The following is a 9,209-nucleotide window of genomic DNA, read 5'->3' as shown; positions in this document are numbered from 1 at the left end:
CACACGGGCGCATCAGACGTGTGGACACGCAGAGACGGACATGCACACGGGCGCATCAGACGTGTGGACACGCAGAGACGGACATGCACACGGGCGCATCAGACGTGTGGACACGCAGAGACGGACATGCACATGGGCGCACCACTGCACGTCAGTACTTCCAGCTGCAGAATTGACTCTTGCACGTGGGAATCCCCCCTCCGCCCTGGGCCTCCCAGAGACCCACCCCAGGCAGGGTGGGTGGTTGACCGGAGGCCCTGACATGCCTGGCACCTGCCTGCCCACAGGCCACGTGTGCTGCTCTAGCCGCTGGTCTGGCCCACCCTGGGAAGCCGGGCAGCCTGTTGCTGCCACAGCTCCAAGGACCAGGCTAAGAGATGAGAGGGCCCTGGTGGGGCCGGTTCAGGTGCCGGGTCTCAAGGGGCAGGGGCCTAGCCCGGCTCTCTTTGGCTGAGACTCTCGCCAGAGCCTGTGAAGCACCATCCATGGGAGATGAGGCCCGCTAGGCCCTGGATGGCTGACGTCTCACCTGCAGGTGTGGGCATCTGGCTGACCCCTAGCTTGATGTTGGATAGCCCCGAGGCAGGGCGGGCCCTTGGCCAGGAGAACCACGCCCTGCGGAGCCTGCGGCCACCCAGCAGCAGGGTGAGGGCCGAAGCGTCCAGCAGCAGCTCTAGGAGCTCCAGGAGGGAGAGGACAGAGGCCCCAAACCACAGGCTGCAGAGGCTGCCCATGGCGGAGAGCAGCTGTGGCACCTGCGGGGGGGAGGTGGGGGCGTGAGGGGCGGGCCCAGGCCCCTGTGCCCCTTCTGTTCCGGGCCAGCCACTGGCTCTGCCCTACCCCGGCCCAGGCCAGGGCCAAGGCTTACCGAGTACAGGGGCGCCTCCTGCACTGAGCGGTAGTTGAGCTCCTGGTAGATGATGTTCATTTTGGCCAGGTTGCTCCTGGGGCGGGATAGAGGTGTGAGGGTGCTGGCCCAGACTTTAATGATGGGGGGGTGCAAGGGTAGAGAGGCTGGGATGCCCCCCTGTAGGGTGAGGGTGTACCCACCTCTGCCCGTGGCTCTGACGTGGCAGTCGCTGCTCACCAAGCGCAGCCAGAGTCCAGTCCTGCACACGGAAGGTTTGCTGTGGCCACGGCTCCACCACCCCCCCCGGCCATCCCGGCACCATGGTGGGCGTGGGGGCAGAGACCACGGGGCACAGGCTGGGTCGGCCCGGCCCTCCTTGTCTTGGGCTCTTTGGGGACTTACAGCCGACTTGGCGGAAGGCCACCTGGAGGTCCCAGCAGAGACCTTGAATGCAGATTCCCTGGGAGAAACAGCTGGGTGTCACTTGCCGTGCTCCCTGGAGCAGGGACCTCTGGCCCTGACCCCAACAGCCCCCTCTCACCTGCAGGGCCTGGGGCAGCGGGAGGCACAGGGGAGCCGGTGGGTCTCCAAGTCCTGGTAGAGGCGGTAGAAGCAGTGCCCTGGGGGGGAATCACAGGCACACATGAGGCTCGCTGTGACCTCCTCTCATGGCTGGCAGTGTGGGAGGCCGTGGGCAGGACTCACCCCAGGCAGGGTGCCGGGCGGAGCTGCAGTGCTCAGCCCCAGCCGGCAGTGGGTACAGGTAGTAGCCGCAGGAGCAGGTCTCCACCATCAGCTGCTGGAAGCAGGACACCAGGCAGGCCTGGGGACATGGGGGACGGAGCGGGGACATTGGGGAGGAGGCAGAGACGGTGGACAGAGCCAGGATGTGGGATGGAGTGGACACGGGGGACGGAGCGGGGGCATCGGGGAGAAGGCAGAGACGATGGACAGAGCCAGGATGTGGGATGGAGTGGACATGGGGGACGGAGCGGGGACATCGGGGAGGAGGCAGAGACGGTGGACAGAGCCAGGATGTGGGATGGAGTGGTCACAGACTCCCCCGTGCCCTGCAACGCACCCCGCCAGCCCAGCCTCACCTGCCTGGTGTAGGAGGCGTTGTGCAGCAGTTGCACCTCCATGCCCTCCCCGCCTGCCGTGCAGTGGCCGTAAGGGCCCCCGAGCCGGTGCACCTCGTCCTGGGAGAGACACTTCAGTTCCAGGGGCCCTGCCCTGAGGCCCTGCCCCCACACCCCAAAGCCCAGGTTGGGCTGGAAGCCGGGCTTCAGAGGCCAGCGCACCTCTCGGATGCTGATGGTGGTCTCTGTCCCCGGCCGGATGCTGAAGCTGTGGTGCTCCAGGAAGGGCGTGTGGTTGTGGCCGTGGACCATGACCTTGATGCCGGCTTGCGTGGACAGCAAGGGGAGGTGGGCCTGCTGCTCAACCCTGAGGACCAGGCCGATTCCTGGGAGGCCAAGGGCTGGTGTGAGGCCACCTGACCTGCACCCCTGCCCCAACACCGGCCACAGACTGGCACTCACCGTGGGTGATGCCAGGGCGCTGGGCTGTCCAGATGCCATCAACGGTGTAGCAGCTGCCATGGGTAGGGTGGTGGAAGGTCTGGAACTGCCTGGAATGTGAGACCAAGCTCTGACCCTGAATGCCAGCCACCTGCCACCCGTCATGCATAGCCTGAGAGGCCACGGCCTGCCCTGCTCATGGCTAGCCTTGGGCAGCTCCCAGCATTCAGCGAGAGGGACCCCAGGGGCGTGGCCACGCTGTGCGGGGCGGGACGGAGTGAGCGGCCCCCTTCTGCCACACTCACCGGTCCTGACAGTCCTTGCCGTCATAACTGCAGGAAAGGACAAAGCGGCCATTGTGGCTCCCGTGGCTCTCCTCCCATGCTGTGGGCAGCAGAGCGAGGATGTCCATGTAGTGGAAGCGGTACCAGTCCCGAATGGCCGCCACGCCTGATGAGTAGCCGCGGTAGAAGCAGTCGCTGCCCGTGCTGTTGCACTGGAGGAGGGGAGGGGAGGTCAATTCTGTGGCCACAGCCCGGGGTGCTCTCCCCACTCAGGCCCCAGCAGCGCGGGGTGCGCTCCCCACTTGAGGCCCCACACCAGCAGTCCAGGGAAGCACTCCCAGCTTGAGGCCCTGATGGCTGCAGGCCCCAGCTGTGACGCTCACCAGTCTGAACCCCACTCTGATTCGGCTGCCCGAGTGGCTCAGCCTCTGCAGACGGATCTCCCGGTCCAGGTGGAAGTGGGGATCAAGGGGGGAGACGATGGCAGCGAGGGCGTCTCTCCCTTTGCTGAAGTTGACCTTGTACAAGGAGTGAATGTTCTCCTGGGCGAACTTGTCCAGCACCTCCAGATGGTGGAGGATGGTACTCGGCCTGGGAAGCAGGGCCAGGGAGTCAGAGCTGCTGGCCCGGGGGGCCCACACTGGTCACCCGGGTCACCGGCTGACGGCGGCTGTGTGGCCCCAGCATTCCAGTGTGTGCTGCCCGACAGCAGCGCCTCCCCACTCAGGGCGCCCAGCAGGGTGAGCTGGACACGGAGCTGGAGTCGGAGGCAGCGGCTGCCGGTGAGGTTGCCTTGGAGCCTGGCATGCTCACAGGGCCTCCCATCTTCCCTCCTGGAAAGCCTCAGCCTCCCCCACCTCCCCTCCCAGGCTCCCGAGGGCCTGGGTGTCCTTCTAGGGTGGCACTGATCACACCGAGTCCCCTCCTCAGCGGTCTGAGAGGTCCTGGCTGGGCACGGGGGTTTGAGGAGGTCGTGGTGACCGGGCTACGGGAGCCAATGGGGCTTTGGTCAGGGATGGTTACAGGCCACAGGAGCTGGGGTGGCTGCCTCCCGCCGACAGCCCCGGCCCTCACCGGCGTGGGTTCCCGTCGCACAGGGTGACCAGGGGGAGCAGCTTGCGCTCCGAGTGCACAGAGACGGCCATGAGGACCGGGCGCAGCCAGTGGTGCTGGAAGAGGAGCCCGAGCTGCCAGCACAGCGCGGCCAGGGCACCCAGGAACAGCAGCGCCCAGGACGACGTCTTGAGGCGGTTCCCACTGGAGCAGACCAGGCGGATGGCGCCATGGATGGTGGCATTGGTGCAGAAGAAGGTGAACAGCTCGTGGAACGAGGCGGGCAGCTCCACCAGCCCCTCCTGGTGCCCCTCCTTGGGTGGCAGCGTTGGCAGTGATGATGGCCCGGGCCCAGGGGGCGTCTGCGCTCCAGCCTGCGTGCAAACAGCGGCCTCAGCAGGGCCCAGCCTGCAGCCACCCAGGCCTCCCCACCCCTGCCCGGCCTGTCGTGTCCCTCAGCCCCCAGCGCCCGGCCCCACCTGCTCTGAGGCTCTGATAGGCCCCTCCAGGTGCTCCCACCCTGTACCCCTACTTCTCCCCGGACGCTTGGCGCCCGCCCCGGCACATCTCAGTGTGGCCTTGGAGCCGAGTCTGGGCGGTGGGGGCAGCAGGACTCAGGGAACAGGTGTCCAGGCCCTGCCCGGCCCCGTCTGCGGGCAGCCTTGTGATGGATGGGTCTGTGCTGGTGTCTCTCCAGGCGGCAGGGCCTCTGAGAAGCCACAGGCCAGGTGACCCGCAGAAGAGGTCGGGATTGTGGCATATCCACGAGCCCAGAGGGAGGTCTGGGACCCTGGGGAAGACTTGCCCTTCTTGGCCTTGGTGGCTGCACCCCCTCAGCCCCCAGCGTGGCCATGCCTGCTGAGGACTGACTGGGCCTGGCCCATCCAGCTAAGTCTGGGAAAGAGTCCGGTCTGGACACAGTTCAGCACGTGGGCCCAGGGTGGCCCCACTGAGCCGAGTGCCGGGGCCGGCTGCGGAGACACGAGGGCCCCAGGACGTCCAGCCGTGGCCTGCCCAGCTCTGAACTGGAGACTCTGGGTTCCCAGGCCAGGCCCAGGGCCCAGTGCCCGCGGCCAGCACGGGAAGCGGGGCGGCCGAAGACGTGTTCTGATTCCCACCACACCGGCTTCTGCCGCGTTTCACGTGTCCCGTCCTGGTCTGCGGCAGTGAGGCCTCGCAGGCCGGGGCAGCCTGCTGTGCTTCCCCGGACCCGCTGCCCAGCCCGCTCTGAGGTACTCTGGGGAGGCTGGAGCGAGCCAGAAGCTTGGGGCCAGGGGACACGGGGGTGGGGGCGGCTCCCCTCGGGTGTGTGGGCCTCACATGCCTCCAGGCAGCCTGGCCAGGAGTTCTACCACCAGGCCCAGGGCCCCACTTGCCCCAAGTCCCCACGGCCGGGCTGAGCCTCGATGCAGGGCGCAGGGAGACCTAGAGGCCCAAAGGGTCTTTCGTTGTTTCTTTTCCCCCGAGATGGAGCCTTGCTCTGTGCCCAGGCCGGAGGGCAATGGCGTGATCTCGGCTCACTGCAACCTCTGCCTCTCAGGTTCAAGCAATTCTCCTGTCTCAGCCTCCCGAGGAGCTGGGAATACAGGCACCCATGACCACGCCGGGCTAATTTTTGTATTTTCAGTAGAAAAACACACAATTTTCTACTAAAATTTCCTATTATTTCATGATCCGCCCACCTCAGCCCCCCAAAGTGCGGGGGTGACAGGTGTGGACGGAAGAGTCTTCCTGACTAATTTCCACTCCACCTGCTGCACACATGGGGCAGCCCTTCCCCCCAAGCTGGAGCTGCCAGGCCAGGAGAAGCAGGAGCTCTGGAGAGGGGTCTGGAGGGCCAGTCAGGGCCCCCAGGGTTTCTGAGACGCAGCAGGGCCTGGACCCCATTCAGTGAGGAGTCAGACCCTACCCTGCGTGGGCTGCGCGCCCTCCCGCCTGCATCCTGTGTGCGTGCGTGTGTGTACGTGTGTGAGATAGGACCACACTGGCCTCTCCGCCCCGCACCATCTGGCTCTGTGCGGAGCCATGTGGCCAACACGTGTTCACATGTGGACATCCTGTGGGGCGCGTGGCGCCTTGACACAGGTGGTATCTGCTGTGTTCTTCAGGGGTCCGTCCAGCACACGCTAGTGCCCCACTGGGACACAGTCCCTTTCGGGGTAAGGAGGCCCTAAGGGATGACCTGTCCCATGGCCACAAAGTGGCCCTGTTCCTGGTGGCACATGGGGCCAGGCATGGGAAGGAGACCTCCCACCCAGCCCCTGGTTCCTCAAGGTGGGAGCCCCCCCACCCCAACCCTCCCCACAGTTCATCCAGGCAGGAACCCCCACCCAACCCAACCACCCCCTCCACTGTACCCCAAGGTGGGAACCCTCCCAACAACCCCACGGTTCCTCCAGGAGCTCCTGACCCCCCCAATGCCCCCAGTACCTCAAGGCAGGAGCCCCCACTCCCCCAGCCCCACCCACGGTACCTCGAGGGGGGAGCCCCCCTGTGCAGCTGCTTCCATTCTCCCACCTGAGCTGCGGAGCTCAGCCATTGCAGGGCGGCTGGCAGCTCTGGAGCAGGAGGCAGCCTGAGGCCGGCGGGGTGGCCTCCTATTTAAAACAGGACGGCTGGGCGTGGGGCCATGCTGCAGGCGGGGGAGGGCCCAGCCGGGGCGGCCACACCTGCTCCAGTCCCAGAGGGGAATTCCTGGGGGACAGAGATGCCGGTCTCTCTGCCAGGCGACGCTTTCCCACCCTGAGCCATGCAGCGGAGGCCTGGGGTCCTGACCCTGGCTGAGAGTGAGGGGCAGCAGCTTCTGGAGGGAGAGGAGGGCGGTGTAGGGCCGAGACCCCCTGGGAAGCCCCATCTTTCTCTGCCGGCTCCCGGAACTCAGGCCCCGGGCCGTCATGGACCCCCAGCACTCCCTGCCTTCCCTTCCTGCTCCCCTGCTGCAGCTCTGACCACAGGAGTGTGTGGCTGATGGACACTGGGTGGGGACCTCAGCTCCCAGACCCATGCGTCTCTCAGGACCAGCCACCCAGCCTTTGGGACAGGTGCTAGCGTGGGAACCACCATGGGCCTGGGTGTGGAGACGGCACCCGCTCCCCTGAGTGGGTGCAGGGGCTCGCCCTCCCTGCTGGACACTACGGCCACCACCAGCCATACCATACACAGATGACAGGACACACGCTAAGGGCACAGCACACTTTCAGTCCACACCCACACCACATGCACATCAAAATGCCAGCACACATGAAGGGGACTCACCACACGGTAAGACCCCACACACGCCAAGACGGCGTGCTGCCGTCAGAGTCCAAATCAGCGTCCCAGGCAGATGTCTCCAGCCCCAGTGTGGTCATGTGGGGAAGGCGGCTGTCCCTGTCCCGAGATGTCCATCCCTGTCTCCACTGTGGGACCCAATATGTCCAAGTAGCCTCACCGTCCCAAATGGCCAGCCTCAGCCGGGCCCAGATTGGAAGGGTGGGCTCTGCATTCCTGAGGCCCTGTCCCGAGTGGTGCCAAGTCCCCGGGCTTGGCGGGGGAGCCCGCCACACTGGGCCCAGCCGCAGACCATGGTTCTGAGGAGGGTGAGGTCACCTGCCTGCCAGCTCTGGAAGGAAGCAGCTGCCACCGGTGATGTCCCAAGAGGGAAGTCATGTGGAGTCACCCGGGCCTGTGCGAGTCACAGCTCTGTCACGGCTGTGTGGCCTTCCCGAGTTACTCAACCTCTTTGAGCTGATTTCCTCAAGTGCCAGACGGGGCTGGGGCGCCTCTCCACGCGCGTGACGGGGCTAGCTGATGTTACGGAGACCCCACAGGCCAATGGCAGGGCCCCTGGACACAGCACGGGCCTGAGGTGTCTCCCCCGCCACATCTGGATGGCTTTGCTGCCAAGGAGAGGGACCCGCAGCCTGGGGGCTGCTCGGCAGCTGGGTGCAATGCCCTAGACACCTGCCGGTGATTGAGGCTGGAAGCACCTTGTGCTTCCCTGGCGGAGAGCCTGGCCTTGGTGCAGGGTGCAGAGAGGGAAGGAGCTCAGGTCTGGCCAGAGGGGCCCAGGCCAGCCAAAGGGCAGCTTGCAGGGAGCAAGGCCCCAGCTTCCTGTGGGAGGGGAGCCCTGGCTGGAGGAGGGCACACCTTCAACTCCCTGTGCCCTGCAGGGCCTGAGTCTGACTGCATCTTGGCTGGACCACAGAGCTCCCGGCTCCACTCCCCTCCCTCCTCCCCAGGGAAGCCCTTGAAGGCCTGAGGTTCAGTCACCCACACCCTGTATCAGGACGGAGAGGAGGCAGAGGAGGTGGCCACAGAACACATGTCCAGTGCTGGTGAAGCTAGATGGTCCTTCCTTCTCTTCTGGGCCATCCCCTTCCTGGCCCTGTGCAGGGGGTGTGGGGGGTGGGGGAGTGAACCCAGTCCCTGGCCCATGGGGCTTCTGTGGTCACTGCACCATGGCTGCGTGAGCCTGTATGAGAGAAGGGACAGGCTGGCACCCCTGACTCCCGTCAGCCCCGCGCCTCTGCTCTCTCCCAGGAAGGATGGCCAGGCCACAGTTACTGAGCATGGCTGTGAGCTCACCCCGCCGGGCTGCTGTGGTGGCCGGGCCACAGGTGACAAGGAACTGCTCTGCCTCCCATGCCCGCGCTGCCCTGGAGACTACAGGCTCCTGTGGGACCCCAGGTGGGAACTCCTACTGCAGAGCCCAGTTTCCTCTCTTGGGGAGGAGTAAATCATAAAGTGTGCTATGAACTCTCTGTGAAGCCCTATCCTATGTAGCTGTTAGACCTGCCATGCTTACGCGCACAGAGTACATTCTATGCCCTTATATTTTAACCAAGATATCTGTGCTGAACGTGCTCACAGGCACGTCCCAGCTCTCCACTGCTTTTACATGTTTTTGTTAGCCAATCGGGTTTTGGTTTAGATGGTGAGGTCTGGCTCCAGCCAACGGAGATCACACATAGCAGTAAGGGCGACCCCAAATGCGTAAGGGATACATTTGTCTGTTTTCCTTTGTTCATTGTACTCTGGTGGCGTAATGGCTAATGAGAGTGAGTACCCTTCCTGTATTCCAGGAAGTAAAAATCGCGTTGCTGAAAGATCCTTTGTCTCAGTGCTATTTTTTCTTTGCAGCACCGAGCATCTGTTTCCAACAAGGACAATTTACTGAGGCCTGGGAGCTTCCCACAGAATCCCTGCTCTCCCAAAATCTGGTTGAGATCTCAAGTTTATTTTGCCGTACAGCTCCTTTTCTGGAGCTTTACTTGCTTCCAACAAGGAAGGCAAGTTTTCCTGCTTCTGTGACAATGGAAGGCTGGCAATGTCTGGAGTTTAAGCTCACAGCCAACAGGGAAGGTGAGTTTGAATTTTATTTCCTGTTTCTAGGATGGTAGACAGCAGTCTTAAATGGGGCGCCATTCCTAGGTAAGTAGCTGAATTGGGATTTTGTCTTGGAAATTCTCCTTAATGACTAAAATTGACAAACCAGCTGGTCTTTTTTTTTTTTTTTTTTTT

At 64.0% G+C, this 9,209-nt stretch overlaps 1 protein-coding gene across 1 annotated transcript; it reads right to left on the bottom strand.

Annotated features, from left to right (window-relative positions):
* Window positions 1-9: 9 nt before the first annotated feature.
* On the bottom strand, window positions 10-6,259 carry SCNN1D (sodium channel epithelial 1 subunit delta). Its single transcript, XM_037743476.1, is given in 15 exon segments — window positions 10-474; window positions 477-518; window positions 521-755; window positions 869-944; window positions 1,051-1,109; window positions 1,253-1,310; window positions 1,392-1,470; window positions 1,556-1,673; window positions 1,951-2,049; window positions 2,152-2,315; window positions 2,392-2,480; window positions 2,676-2,866; window positions 3,038-3,245; window positions 3,729-4,081; window positions 6,181-6,259. Coding segments are annotated over 15 exon segments (1,941 nt in total). The 5' UTR covers window positions 6,247-6,259; the 3' UTR covers window positions 10-370.
* Between the last annotated feature and the right edge of the window lie 2,950 nt (window positions 6,260-9,209).

Source organism: Cebus imitator, unplaced genomic scaffold (assembly GCF_001604975.1).
Source record: "Cebus imitator isolate Cc_AM_T3 unplaced genomic scaffold, Cebus_imitator-1.0 Scaffold145, whole genome shotgun sequence".
Classification (NCBI taxonomy): Eukaryota; Metazoa; Chordata; class Mammalia; order Primates; family Cebidae; genus Cebus; species Cebus imitator.
This window is presented reverse-complemented; position numbering and strand designations above follow the sequence as displayed.